Source organism: Alexandromys fortis, unplaced genomic scaffold, assembly GCF_014885135.2.
Source record: "Alexandromys fortis isolate MF-2015 unplaced genomic scaffold, M_Fortis_MF-2015_v1.1 scaffold_28, whole genome shotgun sequence".
NCBI classification, from domain to species: Eukaryota; Metazoa; Chordata; class Mammalia; order Rodentia; family Cricetidae; genus Alexandromys; species Alexandromys fortis.
In genome coordinates, this window is record NW_026067901.1 from 8915715 (window position 1) to 8941825 (window position 26111).

General features: G+C 47.5%; 1 protein-coding gene and 1 pseudogene across 6 annotated transcripts in view; one reads left to right on the forward strand and one right to left on the reverse strand.

Annotated features, from left to right (window-relative positions):
* Positions 1 to 2015: 2015 nt before the first annotated feature.
* On the forward strand, positions 2016 to 3988 carry LOC126493506 (myotubularin-related protein 5-like; annotated as a pseudogene).
* Positions 3989 to 6132: 2144 nt separating this feature from the next.
* The window catches only part of Ppp6r2 (protein phosphatase 6 regulatory subunit 2), an 89892-nt gene continuing 69913 nt past the window's right edge, over positions 6133 to 26111 (reverse strand). For all 6 annotated transcript variants that reach the window (XM_050130417.1, XM_050130450.1, XM_050130412.1 and 3 more), the window contains 14 exons: positions 17672 to 17887; positions 16300 to 16364; positions 14502 to 14617; positions 13770 to 13855; positions 13244 to 13324; positions 12773 to 12870; positions 12533 to 12590; positions 12100 to 12224; positions 11668 to 11831; positions 10414 to 10570; positions 10232 to 10320; positions 9384 to 9579; positions 6383 to 6610; positions 6133 to 6292 (listed from right to left, as the gene is read on the reverse strand). In XM_050130417.1, coding sequence (XP_049986374.1) covers positions 6244 to 6292; positions 6383 to 6610; positions 9384 to 9579; positions 10232 to 10320; positions 10414 to 10570; positions 11668 to 11831; positions 12100 to 12224; positions 12533 to 12590; positions 12773 to 12870; positions 13244 to 13324; positions 13770 to 13855; positions 14502 to 14617; positions 16300 to 16364; positions 17672 to 17887 — 1728 coding nt within the window. In that variant the 3' untranslated portion in view covers positions 6133 to 6243. The remainder of the gene's footprint in view (positions 6293 to 6382; positions 6611 to 9383; positions 9580 to 10231; positions 10321 to 10413; positions 10571 to 11667; positions 11832 to 12099; positions 12225 to 12532; positions 12591 to 12772; positions 12871 to 13243; positions 13325 to 13769; positions 13856 to 14501; positions 14618 to 16299; positions 16365 to 17671; positions 17888 to 26111) is intronic.

Genomic DNA, 26111 nt, shown 5'->3' on the forward strand with positions numbered 1-26111 from the left:
AATCCAAATTTCCACTCCCTCCCCTCCTCCCATTCCTTCCACACACCCTCCCATCCCATCCCCCTCTAATCCTAAGAGAGGGTAAAGCATTTTGCTTTGTGGAAGGTCCAAGGCCCTCCCTACTACATCTAGGCTGAGCAAGGTGTCCTTCCAAAGAGAATAGGATCCCCAAAAGCCAGTACATGCAGCAGAGACAATTCCCAGTGCCACTGCCAGTGGCCCCTCAGTCTGCCCAGCCATACAGCTGTCAACCACATTCAGAGGGACTAGTTTAGTCCTATGCTTGTTCCTTCCCAGCCCAGCTGGAGTTGGTGAGCTCCCAGCCACTTAACTTTTCTATGGCGTCAATGCACATAACACTTTATTTTGTTAACTTTGTTTTTAAAATGAGAGAAAAGCTATTTTTTTTGACATTCCCAGTATCTTTTCTTTTCTCTCCTCTCCTCTCTTCTTTTCCAGTGCTGAGAATTGAACCCAGAACCTTATATATGCTAGACAAGTGCTCTACCAACTGAGGTATAACTATAACTTGAGTTTTTTTTTTTTTTTTAATTTTGAGACAAGGTCTCTCTAAGTTGTTCTAGCTGGCTACAATTTGAGATTCTTCTGCCTCAGTCTCCTCAGTAGCTGGAAGAGCAGGCATATTTCAGTCTAGCTTCTAATAATCACTTTTTTTCCTGTTTGTATCTAGTCTAATACCAGTTCCTTTCAGTCTTAAAAACATATAGTATTTCCTGTAATAAAGATTTGCTGGTCATACATTCCCTCAAACTTCTGTTTTTGTCTGAAAATGTCCCCCACCCCTCCTTTCCTTTTGGTGGTGTTGTAGATGAGTGAATCAGGTCCAGTACCCTGTATGTACATGGGAAGCGCTCTGCCTCTGAGCCGTGTGCATACAAGGTACATGGCTGTTTACATACCTTATCCTGCCTATCCGTCTGTCTGTCTGTCTGTCTATCATCTATCTACCTATCATCTATCTGTTGTTGTTATTTTGGTATGTTGGTTTTGAGGCAGGGTCTCATTCTAGCCCAAGTTGACCTGGAGCTCACACTTTATTCCAGGCTGGCTATGAGGTACGGGACTAAAGCAAATGCCACTGTGCTCCACTATTTTACTCTTTCAGACAGGTCTGGTAGCTAAAGAGGGCCTTGAACTCCTTCCTGATCCTTTTGCTTCAGCCTCTCTAGTTTAAGGGTTGCATTTGTAAACTACCACCTCAACTCTCATTGGTTTTTAAGAGGGGGCACTGCTGTGTTTCCCTAGGCTGACCTTGAACTCCTGGGCTCAAGTGATCCCTCTTTTTATTTTAACCTCTCAGGTAGCTAGAACTACATGGGAAAGAAACACAATGCCTGGTTTTGCCTACCTGCTTCCCATTCCTTTCTCCTTCTTTTTAGTTACTTAGTGGTGCTGGATATTGAGTCCAGGACTTTGTGTGTGGGAAGCAAGTGCTTTCCCACTGAACTCCACTACACTTAGCCCAAATGTCGCTGTTTTTAAAGGGCATTTTCTCTAAAGACAATTCAGATGTGGCAACTTTTTACATTCAAGCTCCCACTCTGCCCCCCACCCCCACTGAGAGACTACTGGTTAAACCTACACACTACACTCTGTTTTGAGATATCGTTATATTGTTTTCTGGCGTGCTTCACTTACACTAAAATCAATGTTTATTCATATCCTTGTGAACTATATAATGCCATTTTTATTTTTATCTTTTGAGATAGGATCTTGCTGTAGAGCCCTGGTTGGCCTGTAATTCACAGAGATTAGCCTGTATCTGCCTCCTGAGTGCCCGCTTACATTTACTTATTTAGTGTGCGGGCAGAAGGTCAGCGTCAGCTTTCAGGAGTCAGTTCTCAAATTCCATCATGCGAGTCCTAAGGTTGCACATCAGCTGACAGGCTTGGTGACAAACACCTTTACTGGGTAAGCCATTGTGCCCTCCCAGTCTGGAGTTTTTTTTACTGTTCTTTGTTTCATTTTAAAATATTTTTTAGATTAAAAAAAATTCTTATGTGTATGATTGTTTTGCCTGCGTGCATGTATATGTACCATACTTATACCTGGTACCTACAAAGGTCAGAATAGGGTGTCGAGTCTCCTAGAGCTACCTATTGGATCCCTGGAACCACGGATAGTTGTGACCACCATATAGATACTGGGCATCAAACCCAGCTCCTTTCTAAGAACAAGTATTCTAAACTGCTGAGCTATCTTTCCAGCTCCTGGATGTTCTTTTTGTTCACTAATTCTCCCCAGGAGCTGCAGCGGTTGGAGACAGAGCTAGGCCGACCTGAACGCTGGAAAGATACCTGGGACCGGGTAAAGGCTGCGCAGCGCCTTGAGGGCCGGCAAGATGGACGTGTGAGTGGGGTGGGGATGGTAGGCTGGGCCGAGGAACACCAAGTATGTGTGTTGCTAGGAGGCTGGTCAACCTTGATAAAACTCCATTCTTGCTTCCTCCAGGGTACCCCTAGCTCACTACTGGTGTCTACTGTGCCCCACCACCGCCGGTCATTAGGTGTGTATCTACAGGAGGGACCTGTGGGCTCTACTCTGAGCCTCAGCCTGGACAGTGACCAGAGTAGCGGCTCAACCACATCCAGCTCTCGTCAGGCTGCCCGACGGAGCACCAGCACCCTGTACAGCCAATTCCAGACAGCTGAAAGTGAGAACAGGTGTGAGAGGCATCTCCTGCTGCTACATAGCTACTTCTGGACTGAGACCCATGCATGACTTTCTAGTGGGGCTAGGTTCTTTGGGGAGCTTTAGTATTTTCTTTAGGTAGAAGGACTTGTAGAAGCTATGACAGTTGCCTAAGCAGAGGTCAACATCAGAAGTTTGGGTTGTAGAACTGGTGACTATAGCAGGGCTGAGCTGGAGCTAAGGGTACCCGTAAGACCACCAGATGAAACTGGGGCCAGGCAAGATCCATTCTACCCTGAGCCTGGAAGGGTCATTTTACTCCGGTTACCTCCATAGATTTGACTCTTTCTCCTCCTTCTCTTTGGGGATGGAGAGTGTTATGTGTCTTAAAGTTCTGGTGTTTGGGACCAGCGTCTGTCACATGATGACTATATAGGGACCGACCCATCATCTAACTTTTAGAGGTAGTCCCCCACTTGAGAGTTAATTCAGCTCTGATTCTATAAATGCAGGTCCTATGAGGGCACTCTCTACAAGAAAGGAGCCTTCATGAAGCCCTGGAAGGCCCGTTGGTTTGTCCTAGACAAGACCAAGCACCAGGTGAGTTATGAGTGGCAGGGACAAGGGAAACCATGGAAGAGGCCTGTCCTAACTCTGTGCCTCTTACTCCTCACCCCAGCTGCGTTATTATGACCACCGAGTGGACACAGAATGCAAGGGTGTCATTGACCTGGCAGAGGTGGAAGCTGTGGCACCTGGCACACCCACCATAGGTGCCCCTAAGACTGTTGATGAGAAGGCCTTCTTTGATGTGAGCCTCTGCCAAGGGGTGGGGAACACCTGGGGCAAGGGGCTTGGAGTTGTAGGGTCTGTGGAGTCAGTAACCTGCTCTTCCCAGGTGAAGACAACACGTCGCGTTTACAACTTCTGTGCCCAGGATGTACCCTCGGCCCAGCAGTGGGTGGACCGGATCCAGAGCTGCCTGTCGGATGCCTGACCCCTCCCGGCCCTGCCCGGGCTGCTCTGCTTCCAGTCGTTACAGACCACTAGGGGTGGGCAGGGCCGCCCCGGCCATGTTTACAGCCCCGGCCCTCGACAGTATTTGAGGCCCTGAGCCCCCCAGCACTTGTGTACAGCCCCCACCCCGCCCCACCTGGCCAGCTCTAACTTATTGTGGTGTCATGGCTGAGCCGTTTAGGGACGCGGCCATGGTACAGCCCTGCATTGGGCTTGTAAATAGTCCACCCCACCCGGCCCATCAGTGTGCTGGCCCTGGCCGGCTGGCTGTGCTGTTGTTTCTAGAACCAGAGTCTATATAAAGAGAGAACTAATGACACACTCCTGTATTTGCATCAGCCAGTGTGTCGTGGGTCTGCCCACAGAGGCTCCTCTGTCCCAACCTTGGGGTTTTCTGAATGGGCAAAAGGTTGCTGAGTGGGCAGAGGGTTGCCATCTTTCTCGTATGCCTCTTCTGGAACCTGAGTCCATCTTCCTCCAAGGTCCTGTGGTCATGAGCAGCTTTGCTGCAAGGAGGGGACCTCATGACACCCTTGCTAGTGCATGGCCACTCAATTTCTGCAGGCCTCCATGCCAGAGAAGAAAGCTGTCTTTCCTACCCAAATAGCTCTGGAGCATCAGTTGACATCAAGGAGGCTCGGGGTATTGTAGAGGGAGAGTGAAAGACTTTGGAAAACTATTCTGAAGCCTAAGGACAAAGGCCATACACCCGGGACAGAAAGGAACATGGGCTCATAGGAAGAAAAGGTCTTCAAGGCAGCTAGGAAAGCAGAAATGTGGCTAAGAGGCAACACCCATAGTGATCGATAGGTCGCAGATCATGGGTCTTATGCCGTCTATACCTACTCCTCTTCCTCCTCTGGGGTTACCATGGAGGTCCCTGACCATCCCATCTCAGGACATTGTGTTGATGATTTTTATTGCTGGGCTTGTTACTACTCTCCTTTCCTACTTGCCTGTGACCCCCACCAAAACCAGACATCATTAGCCATGTACTTGTAGCCAGGGCTGGGGAAGGAGGTGGGCAGAGAGGTATGGGTGCTGCAGAGATTGGAGAAATGTCCCAGGATGGCTGTTGGTATTGAGGGTTAACCACTGGTGATCTGGACCCTGCCTGTGTGTAAGGTGGAGGGGTGAGCAGCAGGTGCAAAAGGGGAAGACCCATGAAGATGCCAGAAGCGTGACCCTTCTGTGGTGGGATGTTGAAGCCACCAGTGACTTTGAGCCCCTATGAGCTCTGGTGCTGTATCATCACTACTTCTGTTCCCCACAGCTGGGCATGGGATGATCTTCCTTCTTCCCTGGAACTGAGTTGGACCAGGATTCAGGACATCTATCAGTAGGACACATTCTGGGGAGGAAAGGCCCTGCTTTTTTGCACATTTCAGGTTTCAAAACAGAAATGGGGGCGCATCTGAGACACTACTACTACCTGAGCAGGTGAATGCTGGCGGAGAGCCACACGGCCCATTGAAGACAGAAGTGAAGGTGCTGCTGAGAGGGAGGAATGTGACCCTTGGGGCTGAGTCACTTACTTCCAGGATGAGCCTGGAGTTGGGTTGGGGAAGCCTTGAGAAAATGGATGTCGTTAAGTCTGACTGTTCAAGTAGAGCTTTTCATTTCTGTTTCAACATGAGACCCAACTACGGTGAATGAATTTGGGATAGCAAGGGTGTCCACAGAGGCTGTGGCTGAACATCTGCAGCTTAACAATACACAGTTTTTCAGTAAGAATGATACTTTTTATTGGGGGTTGGATGCCCTGTCAGAAGGTCAGAACATTTAAAAAAAAAAAAAAAAAGTCAACATAGACTTTGAGACTCTTCCTGGACAATCTGGGCCTGCCCTGTCTCAGCCTCCCAGTGCCCTGTTGTGTTCACTCTTACATGGCTGATGTTGGCTACTACCAGGCACCTCTAACCACCCATTCCAGTGTGCCAGTCCGCCCTGCTGATCACAAAGACAACCCCATCTGGTCCAGAGGGTCTTTTGTTTTTAAGGCAGTCAAAATTTGCAGCCTGATTCAGTGCCAGCTCCCAGGAACCCTAGGCAGCTAGAACTGGGGTTTGACCTTAGGTGGTCAAACTAGTGCCAGACCCCCATGCATTTGTGGGGATCAGGTCTCTCCAACTCAGGCCTTTGTATCTGCCCTGAGCCAAGGGAGACCCTGTACTGTATAGCTGGGTACAAAGTGCAAAAAACGGCTTTTCCTCCATGCGTTCATTAAAAAATACAGGTGAAACCAGAGCCTGTAGATCCACACCCTTCCTGCCCATCTGATCGTGCTGGCACCTCAGGATCTTGTTCCCTTCCCAGCTCCTGCAGGTGGAAGCTGCATGTCAGGGACTTCATTGCCGTACCAAGGGCTGGACCTGGGGATGGCCAGGAGCACCCTGTCTTCCAGTAGGACCAAGGGCAGGCAGGAGAGATGTGAGTTGGGTCATCCAACTGGTTCCAACTGCCAGCTTTACCAAATGCAGCATTTATTTTAAATTAAAAAAAATTGCATCACCAGGTAGTTTTCTTGATAAAGGAAGCAGCCTGACCAGGGCGGGCCATAGCTGGTGGCAGCAGTTACACAGGACCATTTAAGGCAGCTCCTTCTGGCAGGGCATCTGTCTTCCTGCATAAATGGGGAAGGGCAGAGTTGGAAGCATGTGGGCTCTTGGGGTTCATCCAATCCCACCCTACCCTCTTTGGCCAACCTACTCACCTGTCCTTTGTCATTGTCTCCTGGGTGGCAACTATGGCTGGGGCTGCCGTGGTTACCGCCATGACCGGCCCTGGGGGCACTGCAATAGCCACTGAGGAAGAGACAACTGCGGTGGCTGCAGGAGGACCTGCCTTGCTTGGTGCTGTGGTGGCCACAGCAGGACTGATGGTCACTTCTGGAGATGCAGGGCAGGCAGGGGCTAACACGGTGCTGTCCGTACACTCAGTCCTGTGTGGCAGATAGGCTTCAGTTATGGGTGTCCCAACTTCATTGCTGCCTATGTCATACACCCAATGACTGGTAAAGTGGCTTGATCCAGCAAAGGGCATGGGTGCAGCACACACAGCTCCTTTCTGCCCCTTTCCTCTGGGGTGACTGAGAAGCTACAGCCAGGTGGCTCTGGGGCTCTGAGTCCCAAACAGTGGGACAAGGTACATGACTCTGGTGACCTCAGTCCTCCCTAACAAGCAGCACTCAAATCCTGACAGTTGTGGAGCTTTGTTTACTGAAGTCCCCAATGTATCTGCTTAAATTCAACTCCACCTTTACTCCATGGAAAGGCTCCCAGAGGGCTGGACATGGTGGTACATGACTTTAGCCCTGCACTTAGGAGGCACAGGCAAGCAGGTCACTGAGTTTGAGACCAGCCAGAGCTATAAAGTAAGACTTCTTTAGAAAGTGGGGGTAGAGTTGGGGGAGGGACTTATAGGCACTAAGGGTCTTCATACCCAAGGCCAGGCTAGTCTAGCCACAAGTAGCAGATGGATCCACTGGCCTGCAGAGCAAAGATCTCTAGTTCTTTCCCAGGCAGGGGTGCTCGGATGAGATGCAGGGCAAGGGAGGGGGAGGGAGCTCTCGTAAAGGCTGAATAAAACCTGGCAGTGATGCAGTCATCTAACAAGAATGGCCTTGGAAAGGGTTTTCTTTGCAGAATAACTGTCTTTTTCAGCAGGTTTAAAGTAGTTCCCTAGGAAGAATTCAGGAAAAGAGGGCTATGGTTTTACAAGTCTCCGTAATCCTAAACTTTTAAGTCAGGCTATTAGTTGGGCATGGTGGTACACTTGCACTACAGAGATGGAGACAGGAAGGTTGTGAATTGGTGAGGCCATTCTAGGCAGCACAGCAAGACTGTCACAAGCCTGTGTGTACTCTCAACCCAAGGAGCTCTAGACTAGGTTGTCCTTGTAGTTAATCTCATCACACTTGACCGTGGGAGCCCCTCTCCAAGTCTTGGCTCTACTTTTCCGCAAAGCTTAGTATGGTGTTGGCTCTAGGGTTATGTCTTGCCTGGGGTTTTTAGAATATTGGGTCGGGGGCTCAATGAGCTTTGGACATAACAGCCAAGGGGCTGTGGGCACAGAATATGTGACTATGAACCCAACCTGGACACAGTGGTTCTCAACCTGTGGGCCGTGACCCCTTTAGAATTATACTTTATAACGATAGCAAAATTATAGTTATGAAAACATTTTGTGGTGGTTGGGGTCACCACAACATGAGAAACTATACTGAAGGGTCACAGCAGTGGGAAGGTTGAGAACCACTGTTATACCAACCACGGATTCCAGCTGGTTGAGCTCCCAGCTTTTCTGAGGGAAACATTTAAGCCCCCAAATCAGAGGGCCCTCCAGAACCACACAGGGTGGTGAGCAGGGCCCTCTGTGCTTGTAGAGGAGGAGTAGGCAGGGCTGCTAAGATCTACAGCTTGAATGCATTATGGTGGACTTGTGCTAGGTAGGCAGTCTGGCTGGTGCCCAACTGTCAGGTACAAGCCAACCTTGGAAGAAGTGTAGACAGGGACAAGACTGGAAAGTACATGGGTAATATTCAGAGCAGATACAAAATCCTTCCACATATGGGGCTAAGGTCAAGAGTCTTGTGAGATGAGTAACTTGTCTCCCGGTAGGGTTCAAAATGGGGACTTCCTCCACTACACCCTGAACTTAGGGTGGAGGTCCTGCCTCAGGGCCTTTGTACAGCTGCAAGCCATTTCCAGTATCCTGGTCAATAGGCAGCTCCTATGCTCCCTTCACACTAGCCCCTGAATGCCAGGAGGCACATCAGTTCATTGGTGGACCCCAGTGACTCAAGGGGCATTCCCTGGAGCCAACTCCTGGGACACCTTGGTCCTATCTTCTCATCTTAACCACTCAAAATGGGAAAAAAGAGGGGGTGGGGGTGGTCAGAAATTAAGAGCACTGGCAGCTCTTCCAGAGGACCTGAGTTTAATTCCCAACAACCACATAGTAGCTCACAGCCATCTGTAATGAGGTCTGGTGCCCTCTTTTGGCCTACAGGCATCCATGCAGGCAGAATACTGTATACATAATAAATAAATCTTTAAAAAACAAAAACCCCTAGACTGGGTTTGCTGGAGAGGCTGGCCTCTTTGTAAGGAGGCTATGAAGGTCTTTTCTTCAGACACTTCAAGGAAACTTGGGCTTCTACCTCCCAGCCAGGGCTCAGACCACAACCCTAAGAAATGCTTTATCCTACTGTGTGAGTGTACAGGGCACCTAACTGGAGTCCACACATGCCCTACTACCACAAAGGACCAGCAGAGCAGAGGAGGGCTGGCTGGATCTAGTCATGAGCTTGCCATAGAGAAAGTTAAGGGCTGCAGGCCTTTCCTCCACTGTCTGGAGCAACCCAGAGCCTGAAAACCAGTTTTTTTCTAACTGGCCTCTGTAGTGGAGGCTGTCCTTTCAAGTTTTTGGCAAGCTCTAGGGAATCCAGGTTCTGTCTTCTATTATGAATCACTTAAAACAGAAAGCATGCACTATGTCCAGCCATAGTAAAGAGGCATTGTCTTTTCTAGAGATGGCTTCACAGGATCATTAGCCGCTGGGGCAGCAGCAAGGGATTCCAGCTTGGCCGCCACTTGTTCTCAGAGACCTGAAATCTGGCAACTGTGCCTGGCTCTTAGTTAGTAGTTATAGGAACAGAGTATAAGCCACAGTATTCACTGGGCCCCCAGGCTAACTTGCCATTCCCTTCACACCTGCTGGCAGCAGCTTCCTCTGTCCTGGGTAGTGGGGGGGCTTTCCCACCATGACCTGTGCGCATGGCTTCCACAGCACCAGCTGCCTTCTCGTCATCTTCGCTGTCAGATCCCCCAGAGGAGCTGCTGTCAGAGGCTACCAGTGGGGCCTTCCGGGTGACACACACATTCCAGGTACAAGGCGAGGTAGGACCAACTGCAAAAGAAGGAACCCTGCGATATTTGTGAGGGCAGAGGGGCCAGAGTGTACAGCTACCATGGCTTGAGGGATCCCAAATTTGCATGTACCAGGTGAAATATGAGAGGCAGAAACGAGTGGTACACGTGTGCATCTGCATGTTCACAGGAACCACACGAATTGCTGTGTACCCTCCATGTGTACCCCCCTCCACAAGATAGGGTATATGTGTGCTGTTCTCAGAGGCAGAAGGCACTTCAGGAGACTGCCATTACCCTCCCTCTCTAACCTGGTCTAGTTGCCAAGGAAGGGGATGGAGGCCAAGGACTTTTTGATCAGGTTCCATATTGGCTTTCCAACAATGACTCATCTACATACTTGACAATATGCCTCAAGGATGCAGATGGGTTCAGACCAGGGTGGCGCAGCCTGATCACACCAGGCTCTGAGGGCAGTCTAATGGCCATGTTGCCCTGTCCTGTACCCCTAAAGCTAGAAGACCTCCACTTAGACATGACAATTCAAATCCCGCAAGTATGTCTGGACCCCGATACCACAAAGGCATGGTCACACCTAGGACCTTGACTACTTCCCACTTTCCCAAGGTGAACTGGCCTTGCATTGGGCCCCAGAACTAAACAAGGCAAGTGTCTGAGCTGCTGCTACTCACAGGCTTTCTCTGGGCCTGGACTCTGGCCACCCTCGGCATGGCTGTGGTCCATATCCACAGGAGAGCTGCACCGGGGCCCTGACTCAGAGCTACAAAAGAAGATAGGGACAAACTGAATCCATGGGGCAACATTGGTCCTGACACCCAACAGGCATAGCTCTATATGCTGATGTGTTTGTTACCAGCAGAAAGGCTGGAAGTCGGTGAATTTGGCCCAGCCTTTCTCCTCTGGAGCTGAGGGACCAGCTGCCCATATACTAGAACCCACATCCCTCGCAGCTCCTGGGGCTGCAGACATCGGGTTCACTGGCTCATCAAAAACTGCTGTCCATGTAGTACCTGCCGGGGGAGAGACAACAGTCAAGAACAGGCAGGGCTAGTATATGATAGACATGATAGACAAGGGAGAAGGAGCATCATATGGAGATGGGTAGAGGGATCAACAGCTCAGCAGGAAGACAAGATGCTCCCAGTTAAGAAACTCCAGAGGAGCCCTTTTTGAAGTGTCAGAGATGACAGGGCTCTCTAGCTGGTGCCTACTGGCCCTTTGCAGAGGGTAGTATGGCCTCAGAAAGGTAGTGAGGGCCTCCGGGGTCCTGATACATTATCCACTACAACAGAGCACGTGTATAGGCATCAGTGCTTGCTGATGCCATGCTTCACAGGTACCTGTGAGGTCCCATCTGGCCTCCAGGAAAACTGATGGTACAAAGAAGGTACTGTCCCACCTGTCCCAAGCACTCTGCTCTCTCCTTAACCTTAGATTGGGTGAGGTGTTTTTGCCCTTGGCCTTGCAGCTTCTTGTCAGCCCCAGCTAAATTGCTGGAAATTCCAGCTGGCTTCAGAAAGCTGGTTCTTGCCAGTGTCCTGAGTATCTCAGCACCCCAAAGCAGAAGCAATAAAAAGGATCTCTCTCTCTTTGATTTTTCAAGATAGGGTTTCTCTGTATCATCTTGGCTGTCCTGGAACTCACTTTGTAAACCAGTCTGGTCTCAAACTCACAAAGATCTGCCTGCCTCTGCCTCCTGAGTGCTGGAATTAAAGGCACACACCATCATCACCCAACAAGGAGTCTCTTAAGAGGTAGTACATGGGATAGGTTATGCTACTGAGTACATCCAAAGGGTGGCAAGCAATAGCATACAGATTACATAGGGGTATGCCTTTTTGCCTTCCCTAAAATGACAATAGACACCAGCTGTGCAAATGCAGATGCAGGTACCACAACAGAAGAGAGTAAGAACACTTTGCTCTTGATTCATTGTAGAGCAGAACCCCACCCATGATGATCAGACCCCCCAGAACATTCAATGAAACCACGTGTAAATGGGGAAGTAGGTCACTGACAGCTAGACACACAATGGCTCCAAAGGGAGCTCATAAGATATACAAGTCAAATCATGTCCCCCAAACCCATGTCCCTTGCTGGATACTACCTTCTGAATCACTCTCTGAGCGAGGACCTTCTTTCTGTGTAGGAGATGAAGGAGTGGCCAATCCAGGAACATTCCTAGCTGCTGCTAAGCCAGCCTTCCTGTCCTGGCCTCCATGTTCCAGGGCATTCTTTGAGTAATTTTCTAAAACATGAGGGGCTCCAAACCTGGGCAGACACAAAGGTAGTAGATGCCTGGTGAGCCCTGGTTAGACACTGGAGAGCCCATGATAGCTCAGGAATTGGGGCCAGGGAAGATTGGGCACAAGGTATACAGATAAGCACTGCTTGGCTCCCACCAGCTTCTGGTCTCTGCAAGAAGGGTCCCTGCCTCTCTGGGTGTCCAAGAACTTTAATAGAAGCTGGATATCCAGTGCTTAATCTTGTGCTTGCTCCTCACTGGTGGAGACTTTGGGAGAATGGGTGAACCCCACACCTGGCTCTGGCCATCACCCGGGCAGTGCATCGAGTCTCCTCATCCTCCCAGATGTCTTCTTCCTCATCATCATCGAAGGGCTGGATTCGATCACTGCAGCAGGCTTCAAACAGAGCCGCACTAGGCTGTAAGATGGAATAAAGAGCTGGTTTCTAAAGAACCTGGGAAAGCCTGGGTTCCAAATAACTCCCAGAGGGGCTTAGCTCACAGAACAAGGCTGACAGACAGTATGGGAGGAGGAAGGGAGGAAGTTCTGGTCTCAGCTCCCATGGGGGGATGCCTCCCAGTCCTGACAGACAAATAGACTGGCCAGGGCTCCCATGGTCCCATCCATCTGTGACAAGGACCAAGTTGTGGGCATAGCCTGAGCTATCTGAGCAAGGGGAATAAAATGATGCTACGCCCTGTAACCCTGCAGGAGCCCATCACTTACACTGTCCTCATCGGCTTCAACGTTGAAGTTGATCTCTGCAATCCGGTCAAATGGGGCACTGCAAGAACAAGGTCCCTCAGTACCTCCTCTGGTCCAGTGGGCCTGGTTGCCCTCAGACAGTAGGTGGGACATTCACTACCTCCTCAGGGACAGTAGACCCCATTGCTGGCAAGATCACTGGGAACTTAGGGAAGAGAAATCACTAGCCTAGAGCCTAGCCTTCATGCTGTCTGCACTCACTTGATGTTGTCATCCTGGTCTGCAAATTCCTCATCATTGAAGCCAAACTGATCCACAAAGTTGGCTGTCATCTGCTGGATCTGGTACTCAGAGAAGGCCTGCGAGGAGAGGATGCTGTTACAGAGCAAGGTGAGCCCTGGAGGCTGCTCCTTGGAACCCAGAGCTCTAGTGCTCAGGAGCTCTGGCAAAGCAAGCAGTGAATTTTCCCGTAGGCTGAACATTCAGAGTGGTTGAGCAGTTGTGTACAGAAGAACACCTCCTTACTCAACTCTCAAGCTCAGTGCCCCCAGGAGTCTCACCAAAGTGATGTGACTTTGGGGGTGTCCCCTCAGGCCTCCCTCTCCCCCATATGTGCTTGGGGATGAGTTACTTTTCTCCTTTTGCTATGCAATGTCATGGAAACTAAGCACTACCAAGGACACAGGCTCCAGAAGGGCCCGGCAGGGTGCAGAGTGCCGGCCATGCCCTCACCTGCTGAAGGGACAGCTCGTTAGGGAAAGTACCCTCAATGTCCTCGTCCTCACTTGAGGAGTGAAGGTGGTGAGTGCTCACCTAAAACACAGGCCAGATGGGGTGGGCACGTGAGCTAGCCAGACCCCACCCTGTCCAATCCAGCCAGAGCCCCAGGCCCCACCCCCAGCACCCTCCCACACCACCAGCTCCCTGGTACTTGTGGGCCTGTGCAGCTTACTGCAGAGATGCCAAGTGAGGTCAAAGCCCCATGAAAGAAAGCCCAGTCTCCCTGACCCAGGTAATATCCTGGGTCCCAAGCATAAAGAGTCCTTCACAAATAAGCTCTAGCTGTAGGAGGGAGCAGATGAAGAGATCCTCAGGGAGCCAGCTCTGCTGTGACCCTGCAGGCCAAAGGCTGGGCTGCATGCCCATTTCAGTGCTGCCCTTGTGCTTTCCTCCCCACCTGTGCTGCAGAGTGGGGCACATGGGACTGTCAGTGGTCTTAGCTGCAGCTGTGCCATGGAAGTAGCCCCAGCTTCCTCACCAGGTCCACAGTGTTCCTGCGGTTGGTCTCCATCAGTGTCTCTTCCACAAAGCTCTCCCAGCGCCCACGGCAATCTGCAGGGAGCCCTGCAAGGTAAGTGCTACCTCGTAAGTCTTTGGGATCTGTAGACAGAGGAGGGCACTCAGGAGCCCTATCAGGCAAACAGTGGCTGCAGATGGGAAGTAAACCTAATACAGCGAAGGAGAAGGCAGATGTCCTGCAGGGCCTGAGACTATAGCAACCCTGAGCAGGGCAATGTTTTACAGAGGTTTCAGTGGCAGGAGAGTTCTGTTGCTTTATTTATTTATTTACCGAGATTCATAAAAATAAATTTAGTATATTGACAATATATTTGTTTGTTTGTCTGGTTAGTTGGTTGCTTGCTTATTTTTTCAAGACAGGGTTTTTTCTCTGTGTAGTCCTGGCTATCTTGGAACTCAATCTGTAGACCAGGCTGGCCTTGAACTCAGAGATCTACCTGCCTTTACCTCCCTAGTGCTGAGATTAAAGGCGTGAGTCACCACTGCCCAGTTTATTTTGTTTTTTTGAGACAGGGTTTCATCATATAATTCTGGTTGCCCTAGAGATCTACTCTACAATGCCTGCTCCATGAAGAGAACACTCAGCTTACACTGAGAAGATGACAAAGAAGGCTGCATGGTTTGTTCCATATCAGTGTAGTTATCACTGCTAGGGACAGAGGGCAGAAGGAGAGGAAAGTAGTGGGCTCACCTCGGATGACTTCACTGATATGGGTCTGCACTGGGCCCTGCTCCAGGTTCTGTACAACTGCATTGGCGATCCTTGTGAGGTGACCCATATTCCCGCGTCTCATGCCACCTGCTGCCCTGAAAGTGAAATGAACTATCAAGGTGGTCACTCAGTCCAGCTCTGCCCAACTTCTTGCTGGGAGGGTCAAGTAATAGGATTTCTGAAGCTCACTTCCTCCACTGTCACCTGTAGCTTAAGCATTTGGCTTCTTTGTGGCTGTCACTCCAGGTTAACTTCAGGGGTATCTGACCAGTCAGTGCCTGAGCAACAGCCCCTCCTCTAGAATACTGTTGATTATTGAGCATCTGGTATGCATTAAGTTCAGTCCCACCTCCCCCATCAGACCAAGAAACAGTAACAAGACTGCTTACTTCATGGCCCATTTATGGACATCAAGATGAAGGCACAAAGATCACAGTGTTGGCCCAAGTTCCAGCAGTGGTGGTGGAAGAGGAACTGCGTCAGGAAGTACAGCACTGTGCACATGGTTTCTAGGAGCTGGGACGGAGTAGGCCTCCACACCAAGTGAGCTGCTCTGACCTCTACTTGTGCGCCACACAGCTGTTCTCAGAGCCTTCTGGGCTTCCATGAACTCTACCCAACACTGCCTAGAGCCCACCTGTCCTCAGCAAGACAATAAACGAATGAGGGTGGCCACTGACTCTGAAAAACCATTGTTTCTGAGTAGAGGGAAGGCTCAGACAGGAGCTGCAGAAAAGCTAAAGTGCATCACTGTGCATGATCCTGACAAAGTATGATCTGAGTTTAGTAAGATCCAGACTGGTTACAGAGATGGCTCAGCAGATAAAGAGTACTGGCTGCTCTTCCAGAGGACCCGGTTTGATTCCCACCACAAGGCAGCTCACAATCACCATCACTCTGGTTCTAGGGGATCCAATGCCATCATCTAGCCTCTGAGGGTACCAGGCGTTCGCCCATAGTGCACAAACAGGAGGCAAAATCCTCACACATAAAATAATAATTTTAAAATAAAAAATATAAGAATGTCTGCAGCCTGCACATGGGAAGCTGAGGTAGCAGTACTATAAGTTCCACACAACCTGGGCTATAGCAAGACCCTGTTTCAAAAAAACAAAACAGTGACTAGTTGTGGTGGTATATGCCTTTAATCCCAGCCCTTGGGAGGCAATTAGCAGATGGATCTCTGAGTTGTAGGCTAGTTTGGTTATGTGGTGAATTCCAGGATAGCCAGAGCTATATAATGAGACCCAGGCACTGGGAAAAAAAAATTAGAGAAAAAAAATCTTTTTTAAAAAATGAGATAATAAGTGCACAAAGTCCAAGCAAGCCTGGGTGGTGGTGGCACACACCTTTAATTCCAGCACTCAGTGGCAGAAGCAGGCAGATCTCTGTGAGTTCAAGGTCAGCCTGGTCTACATAGACAGTTCCAGGACAGACAGGTACACAAGAGAAACCTGTCTTAAAAAAAAAACTATACCAAAATGAAACAGAGTCCAAGCAAGATAGGTTGGGAAGGGTTACCTACCTATAGTGTGTGGCCCAGCCATTCATCACTCAACATGCGACTCTCCATGCCTCCCTGCATCCTCCTTCCTGAGCAGCCCTTATTGCTGTTTACCCAGGAGCAGGATCCCTTCCAGAACAGTCCCAGGCACATATCTAGGTTACACGCTGCTGATGCCTGACACGGAACCTGGAGTCTTGCAGTGTCCAACATCCCGGTGAGATGCATGTCTACATCCCTAACTGACCAAGGGGGGTTCCTCAGGGTCCTTACTGTGTGTGGTCGTTGGCTTCCCAGGCTTCCAGGATCCTTTGTACCAGGCAGCACTTCTGGAACAGCTGTGAGAGCAGAGCGGCAAGCAGTGTGAGTGGGAGCCCAAGGTTCACACTGCTTCCTAGGTGCTGTAGGCAGTGAGCAGGCAAATCAGCACTGAAGACCCTGTGGCCATGACATCACTGATGCTCAAGGGCTCCAAGTCTCATGCTATTGAATGCCCTGAGAATGAAGACCAGTAAATATAGTAAAGGACAGTCTATGCTCCTCCATCACGCTAGAATGTCTTCTGCCTCCCCTCCTGTGGGCCTCTGTCTACACCTCTGGCCACTCTCCCATCAGCTCTCTGGGGCCCTTAGCATTTTCTTTTCCCATACACAGGCAGTTTTCTTGTATATGTGATGTGTTATAGATCCCAACTCACACCTTCTCTGTCACTATCTGGGGGTCCCTGTTGGTCTATATGCCCCTCCCATGAATAGTACTCTCGGTTCCCCAGAAGCTCTTGCCGTTTCAAGCACCTGTCTCATGGCTGTTTATTCACTGGACCATAAACTGTGGACCACAATGAATACATCTTACCCAGTATTAGCTTCTGTTAGGTTTGTTTGCACACGGGTTGCCAGGATACCTCCCCAAGCAAGTAGCACTGAGATCTTCTAAACCCAATCAAACACTGTTATCTATGAGGCCTCTGAACAGAGACCCAGGAACCCTGTCCCAAACTTCTGCCCTCCTGTCAGCCCTGTAGCATGGTCCAGAATGTTCTGTACCACTGTAAAAGTGGGTAGCAGTCACAGTGGGTCTCAGCTCAGGTACAGCTTATGATCCCAAGCTATTTTCTCCCTTTCTTCCCTGGAAAACATCCATTAGGGCTGCTCTCTACCAGGGATGATATTAAGTGCTGATATCAAAAACAGGTTGAGCTGCAGACTCTTAACCCTAGGGTGACCAACCCACTGTATGGTTATTCTATGGAGAATGGAGAATAAGGGAAGTCACAGAGAAAGCTGGTGCACCTGGCTCTAGAAGGTTCAAAGTTCCGGAAAGCTCTCTCCTGAGAATTCAACACTTGTGTTTAGTTATAAAGGTGGACTGAAAAGAGCAGCGGGCTGCTTGTAAGCACAGTAGGGAGAGCGTGTCCAGATAGCTGCCTTCCTAGAGCCAATACCCACAACCACAAGATCATCTTTGCAAATGCTGGCTGGCCTTCTATGTCACCAACTATGATCCTGTCAAACCTGAACGTTTCTTCACAATGTTGTGTTCCTGTGAGTAGCCCCTCTGACCCATGAAGGTTAGGAGGTAACACGCCAGAGCTGGCCTGGCATCTGCTTCAGCTGGCAGTGATGAACAAGGGCACTGGACTTACATGGGTCACCATCGTGTTCTCAGGAAGGCTGGTGATGGATTGGGGGGTCTCGGGCTTCCCAGTTCCATCTCCACTCCCCTGAAGAGGCTCCACCTTGCCATCCGATCCACTAGCTTCTGCCTGTTCCTCCCGGGAAGCATGGGAAAGAATAGCGGCTATGCACAGTTCCACTTGGAAGTGTAAAAAGTTATTCCAGGTGTACTTGAAAAACAAGTCCTGAGTAAACAAAGGACAGAAAAAGGTCTTTAGATGGGTCTTCTCCAACAGCTGAACTACAGGGTGAATGGGAATCAGTCTTAAAACTTCATCTACTGATCTCACAAGTATGCAGCTGTTGGTGTGCTTGGGCGCCTCCCTAAGGCCCACTTCTCACTAAGGAAGTTCTGTGAGGATCTGCCTTGCCCACGGCCCTCTTGCTTGTTACTTTGTTACTTATATTAGAAACTTAAGTAATTTGGAGTATTTTTTCTTTTATGGTGTCTTTAAAGGGCTACGTATTTTCCTATAAAGTCTACTTTATATATTTTATTACACACTATTTTTGAATTATTATTTAACTCCAAGAATTTAAAATTTCCCTTCACTATTTTGTCTCTCACCAGTGTGTAACCAGAGTGTGCTAAATTTGGACTCCACCAGGATGAGTGACATACATCTTCCTCACGAACATGAGACTGCAGCGTGCCAGGCATCCTGGAAGGAGTGGGCACTGAGGCAAAGCCTAGACAAGGAGACCCAGACATCCCATCTCCAAAGAGCCTTTTCCAGCTCCAGATCTTCTCCACTACTGCCATTTCACACGGGCCAGGGTCACAGCAGCCCACAGCCCCAGACCCAGCTGAACAAACAGGTGTGTGCTAGGTAGAGGGATGGGATATAATTTTGGATACCTCCTTTATAAAAAAGATTACATCAAGCAGAGAAGTCATATGTCTGACATACTTCTTCAAAAGATACACATTCCCATTTTTGCTTGTGTGGCACACACCTTTAATCCTAGCACTTGGGAGGCAGAGTCAGGCAGATCTGCATGCGTTCGAGGGCAGCCTGGTCTACATAGCAAGTTCCAACATCTAAGGCTACATAGTGAGATCCCATCTCAAAGATTAAAAAAAAAAAAAAAAAGAAACAAGGGGGCTGGAGAGATGGCTCAGTGGTTAAGAGCATTGCCTGCTCTTCCAAAGGTCCTGAGTTCAATTCCCAGCAACCACATGGTGGCTCACAACCATCTGTAAAGAGGTCTGGCGCCCTTTTCTGGCCTTCAGGCATACAGACAGAATATTGTATACATAATAAATAAATAAATAAATAAATATTTTAAAAAAAAAAAGAAAAGAAACAAACAACCCCAAACCTTAGCTTTACATTTTTTGGCTATGTGACCTTAAGCTATGCAGCAGACTATGCTACCTAGATCACCTTTCAACAAGGAAAAGTGAGAACACATGACCTAAATGGTGAATGTTACCAAACATTTAATTAAAATTTTTTATTTTTATTTCACATGCACTCATGTTTTGCCTGCATGTATGTCTGTGTGAAAGTGTCAGATTCCCTGAACCAGGAGCTACAGGCAATTATGAGCTGCCATGTGGATGCTGGGAATTGAATCTGGGTCTTCTGGAAGAATAGCCAGTGTTCTTAACTGCTAAGCCATCTCTCCAGACCCTTAAAAATTTTTTTTATGTACATAGATATTTTGTCTGCATGTTGTCTATGTACCATGTGTTCCTGATGCTTGTGAAGGCCAGAAGGTAGTGTCAGATCTCCTAGAACTGGAGTTATAGGTAGTTGTTAGCCACTGTGTGGGTGCTAGAAACCAAACCTGTGTCCCTTGCAAAAGTAGCAAGTGTTCTTAACTGCTGAGCTATCTCTCAGCCCTTCTACCAAACACTTAAAGACATATCCTTCTCAAACTCCTCCAAAGTGGAAGAGGCAGGAGTATTGTGTGACTTGTCCCATGAGGCCAGCATGGATCTGATACTAAAACAACACAAGGATATGATATGTATATGCCTTATACATATAGATTCAAAATACTAACAAAATGAATCCAGCAGTGGTGGATTATTAAAATAATCATTCATGCCGGGCAGTGGTGGCACACGCCTTTAATCCCAGCACTCGGGATGCAGAGGCGGATCTCTGTGAGTTTGAGGCCAGTCTGATCTACAGAGTGAATTCCAGGGTTACACAGTGAAACCCTGCCTTGAAAAACCAAGTAAGAAAAAAGAAGAGAAGAGAAGAGAAGAGAAGAGAAGAGAAGAGAAGAGAAGAGAAGAGAAGAGAAGAGAAGAGAAGAGAAGAGAAGAGAAAGAAGCATCAGAAATTCACCAGGGATGATCTGAGAATTCAATCCCTGGGACCTATGTGATAGGAGAGAACTACTCCCACAAGCTGTACTCTGACCATGACATGCACATGGTGGCACCTGGGACCACACACATGGGCAAGCACGCACACACACACACACACACACACACACAGATAAATCAATATAATACAAAATATGCTAAAAGAACTCAAAAGACCAGATTTATACATTTATTACTTATGTCTCTAGGAGTTGAACACAGGGCTTTATTGGATTTTGTTTTCTTTGTTTCATTTTATTTTACTTTAAAAAAAAAAAACCATGAGAGGGCTGAAGAGATGGCTCAGTAGTTAAGAGCACTGGCTGTTCTTCCAGAGGACCCGGGTTTAATTCCCAGCACCCACATGACAGTTAACAACTGTCTGTAACTCCAGTTTCTGGGGCTCTGATATCTTCACACCAATCCACATAAAATAAAGTTAAATAAATTATTTAAAAAAACATGAATAGGTATTTTGTTTACATATATGACCTTGAAGCCAGAAAGGGCATAAGATTTCCTGGGCCTGGAGTTATTATGAATAGTTGTAAGCTGCCATATGGGACTGAGAATTGAACTTGAGTCCTCTGGAAGAGCAGTCAGTACTCTAAACCCTGAGCCATTTCTCTAGTGCAAGTAGGGCTTTGTATATTACATAAGTGCTCTGCTACTGAGCTATATATCTCTAGTCTCCCCCAAAATCTACTGAAACAAATGGAAAAAAACACCAATATTCTCTTAATTAATATTACATTACACGATAAAAAATAGAGGAAAGAAAACACAAACATCTATACAAACACAATCTTAACAAAACATGATAGAAACACTCATGTCAACTATAATCCTCATTTCTGCAACTGGTCACATGCCTTGGCTGGTGTTTGTAACCACCTTCCTCTACTACCCATTCCACATTTCCTCCACCATCAGCAAGAACCTCAGCAGGTCTTGACTCTGAAGGGTCTGTACCCTTTGTCATCCTGCCTGGATTAGATTGTTGTAGTCTCCCACTGGCTTTAATCACAGGACAGGGTAGCACTAAGAGATGCCCTAAAGGGTGTTTATACTCCATAATCTTTCTTACCTCCATTGTGGATGAGTAGTTCAATTTCCCTTTGGTAATCTGGATCAATTACCCCTCATAACACCATTATTCCTTCCTTAGCCTGTTGGCTTAAGGACATTAGAAGCCAAAGTGACCAGGAGAAGTCTGAGCTTCCAGTTTAATGCAATGTTTGTTACAGCTCCTAGCAGGAACACTCCCAATTCTGGAATTAAAACTTCCAGCTCAGCAGAATTTAAAGATGCAGAAACAGGAAGCCAACAATCTTTCTAAAGTATCACTGGCAGTGATAATGAGTTGAACTATTCTTTTTCCACCCCTTGATTTCTGGACCCATGGATCCTTGTTATGGAAGAAATCATGCCATATATTGGACACTAATTCCAAGCATATACCATTTTTTGGAGAACCCTGTCAGAGTCCTCCAGGCTGCTGCCACCTGGTGCTGTAACTTGGTCTTCAAATGGTCATTTTGTCTTTTTACCAAGCCAGCTGCTTCAGAACAGTGGGAACATGGTAAAACCAGTGGATTCCATGATCATGGGCTCACTGTTACACTTCTCTGGCTGTGAAGTGAGTTCCTTGGACAGAAGTCATACTATGTGGAGTTCTATGATGGCAGATAAAGGCATTCTGTAAGTTCATGGATGACAGTTTTGGCAGAGGCATTACATGCAGGAAAGGCATAACCAGAATAATTATCTATTCTAGTAAGGACAAAGTGTTGTCTTTTCCAGAGGAATTTGTCCAACTAGTCAACCTGCCACCAGATCACTGGCAGGACACCCCAGGGAATAGTGCCCTATCTGGGGCTCAGTGTTAGTCTCTACTATTGGCAGATTTGGCACTCAGCAGCAGCTGTAGCCAAGTCATCCCTGGGCAGTGACAGTCCATGTTGTCAAGCCCATGCATAACCCCCGTCTCTGCCACCATGGCCACTTTGATCGTGGTACGCTGGGCAATGACAGGAGGGCTAGGGAAAGGGATGACAGAACAAGTCATCCTATCTACTTGATTACTCCTCCTCAGCTGAAGTCACCTTCTGATGAACATTTACTATCTTCACATCCTTCGCCCATTTGGTAAGGTCTATCCACATACTTCTTCCCCAAATATCTTTCTTGCCAATTTTCTAATCATGCTCTTTTCAAGTTCCTGACCATCCAGCTAATAATCCATTGGCTACAGCCATGAATCAGTGACTGAGTATCTGGCCATGTCTCCTTCCAGTCAATATGTATGACCACCATGTGTGCTGCCCGCAGTTCTGCCCCCGAGAAGATTTCCCTTCACCAGTGTCTTTCAGTGTTGTCTCAGACAGGGGTTATAATGCTGCGGCTGTGCACTTGTGGGCGGTGCCTGCATAATGAACAGAACCATAAGTGAACCTGGTCCTAGTCTTTTCTCCCTCAGTCAACCAGTCACATGGCACAACCATGAGGCTATAGGTACATGCCTGGCAGCAGATGGCATTGTAACAGGAATAGAAACCGTAAGCATTTGGGCAACTTCTTCATGTAAATTGCTTGTGCCTTCAGGACCTGCTTGGGCCTGATAAAACATACACCACTTCCACCTGATAACAGATTGCTGTTGTGCACCCAGCTCATGATGGACAGCTCAGGTCACATGGTAACTTGGTGGCCCACTGACAAATTTTCAGTTTCCACTTTGGTCTAGTAGCAAGCTGAGAGCTGTCTCTCAAAGGGAGGATAGTTTTCTGCAGATGATGGTAGAGCCTTGCTCCAAAAATTCCAAAAGTCTCTTCTGTGATTCACCTTTAGGGGCCTGCCAAAGGCTCCAGACAACCACCCTATCTGCTACTGACACCTTAAATACCCTCGGGTCTACTTTATCAAATGTTCAAGTGGTAGAGCAGCCTGCACAGAGGTCTGGACCTGTTGAAAAGCTTTCTCTTGTTTCCAGGCTCCCTCCATAAAGCTAGCATCTTTCTGAGTCACTTATATGTGGGCCAGAGTAACACCCAAGTTGGGAATGTGCTGTCTCCAGAATCTAAATAGGCCACTAACAGTTGTGCTTCTTGCTGATGGGAGGGGCCAGCTGTAATAACTTATCCTTCACCTTAGAAGAGATATTTCTGCATGCCCCTAATCACCACTGGATTACTAAGGGTTTCACTGAGGTAGAAGGCCCTTGAATTTTGGCTGGATTTATTTACCATTCTCTGATACACATGTGTGTTACCAACAAGTCCAAAGTGGCTGCTCACTTGGTCCAATCTGCATATTGTCACTAACACAGTGAACCAATGTATATTTTGTGGAAGAGACAAGATCCCTTAAAAATAAGCTGTAACACAGGGCTGAAGAGTTAATAAATCCTTGAGGTGAAATTGTAAAGGTATACTGCTGGCCTTGCTAACTGAAAGCAAATTGCTTCTGGTGGTCCTTATGGATAGATACACAGATACAGACCGCTATGAACTGCCATGTGGGTGCTGGGAATTGAACCTAGGTCCTTTGGAAGAGTAGCCAGTGCTCTTAACCATTGAGACATCTCTTCAGCCCCACAATCAAGCATTTATAATTAATATTTAGTCTCCATGTTGGTTATTTGGGAACTGGCGGGAGGGAAAGAAAAGTCTGCCTTCAAATTGGTTCTGGGTCTTCAAATTGGTTCAAGTCTGGAAATTAGTTCTCAAACTGAGATTCCCTTTTGCCACTATACAATGGAGCCTTCTTTCATTTGGTTAAGAATTTTTCCACAGATATTATCTAGGATCAAACAAAACTGCAGTAGACTTCTTATCTGTTTTGTGCCCGGAGACACCATGATTGATCACCCAGTACCAGTATGAGTGACATCATCATAAAGATCACTTTGTCCATTATGGGTTAGACCATTATGGACATTGCTTTGTCTGTGCTACCCATTAGCCTCCCAAATACTGGGACGGTAGGCATACACACCATACCTAACTCTCATCTTAACTGTTTTTACATGTACAATTTAGTGTAAGGACTTTGCAACTATCTATCTCCAGCACTTTCTCCCCATCCCAAACGGAACTATACCAATACTAACTCCCCAACCCATAGCAACTTCCATTCTTTCTGTCTTTGAATTTGACTATTCTAGGATATTATGTATAAGTGGAACCATAGATTGCTCTTGTTGTGACTGGCATATTTCACTAAGCACAGTGGCCTCAAGGTTCATTTCCTTTGCAACATATGTTAAGACTTCCTTTCTTTTTAAGGCTGAGGCATTTATAATCATATGTATATATTTTGTTTAATCACTCATCTACCAGTAGATGCTAGGACTATTTATATTTTTTTGTGGTTGCTGTATGTAGTGAATAGTCTGCTGTGACCTTGAGAGATATCTGTTTAAGGTCTTTAGATGCATACCTAGGAGTGGACATACAGTATCTCATGGCAGTTCTACAGCTAACATTTTGAGGAACCACCAAATTTTTGCTTTGCAGACCCACTAAGAGTGTACAGTATTCATGCTTTCCAATTTCTCTGCTTAATGATTTCCTTAAAGTAGGGTAAAACTGCTTATTCTCAAAACTTAAAAACCACAGTTTGATTCCTAGGACTCACATGGCAGAAGAGAAACCTATTCTTGCAAGTTGTCCTGACTTCCACATGCACACCATGGCACTTGTAAGTGCACATGCAAACACATACACACACACACACCATAAATACAAGATTAATGTGAAGGGAAAAAGCCAGGCATAGAGGCACAAGCCTTTAATCCCAGCCCTCAGGAGGCAGAAGCCCCCTATCTGCCCCCCAAAAACTATTGGGTATATAGTTCAGTGGTAGAGTGCTTGTCCAACATACGCAAGTCCCTGGATTGAGTTCCTAGAATTGTGAGTGGATGAATGAATGAGTATACATATCTATAGGGTAGATCAATGATGGAGTACTCACTTGGGTTCTAGTCCAAGGACCAGAGACACAAACAGTAAGTAAGCAAGGGCTGGGAAATGGCTGGGTCAGTAAAGTACTTGCCATACAAGCACCAGAGACCAGAGTTCAGTCCCCAGTGTCTATGTACAAGTCATGATCAACAGCACACATTTGTAATCTCGGCACTCACAAGATGAAGATGACAATCCCCTTGCTAGTCAGCAAGTTCCAGATTCAGTAAGAGACTCTGTCTCAAAAAGTAACGTGGAGCCAGGTGTGGTAGCACACCTGTAATCCCAGCACTTGGAAGGCAGAGAGGCAGAAGAATCTCTATGAGTCCAGGGCCAGCCTGGTGTACTTAGTAAGTTCCAGGCCATCCAGAGCTACATAGTGAAACCCTGTCTTAAAAACAAGCAAGCAGGGTTGGGGGGGGTGGTAAAAATTAAGACAGATTTGTTTTAGAAAGAAAAGGAAAATGAGTCTTTTATTAACATACTTCTGATACAAGCTGGCATCTATCTTAGCAGTTCTAAGTAACTTTTGGTGGTGGTGGTGAGTGAGAGAGAGAAAGAGTTTCATGTAGACCACTATCTCCAGAGTATATTTGACACCATACTTAGCAGTGCCATTATTTGAAGGCACTTCCTGCTTTCTGGGAGTTGAGGCCATAGACATGCCAGCAGGGCCTGTGCATGTCAACAGTACCCAACAGGGCATCCCAATCCATATCTTCCTGCTCAAGGAAACAGCCACCAGCTCTGAGATAGCACCTGCTACTCAGAGCCAGTACAGGCAGGTTACCACTGCCAGCTCATCTCTCTTTTTTATCAGAAATCTACAGAATTCTGGCCAGACATGGAAACACATGCCTTTAATCCTAAGCACTTGGGAGGCCAGTCTGGTCCCAGGCCAGCCAAGGCTACATAGAGATATCCTGTCTCAAAAGCAACAAACAAACAAAAAACAAGCACCAAAATACTAAAATACTACTACTACTAAAATAACCTACAAGCCACTGGGTGGTTTCTACTGATGGAGGCACATTTCCTACTGGATTTGACAAGAGTCACAAGGATGACAACTATGAAAGATGAAAGACGAGGACCTTCTCTCTCCCTTTTGTTTTGCTATTT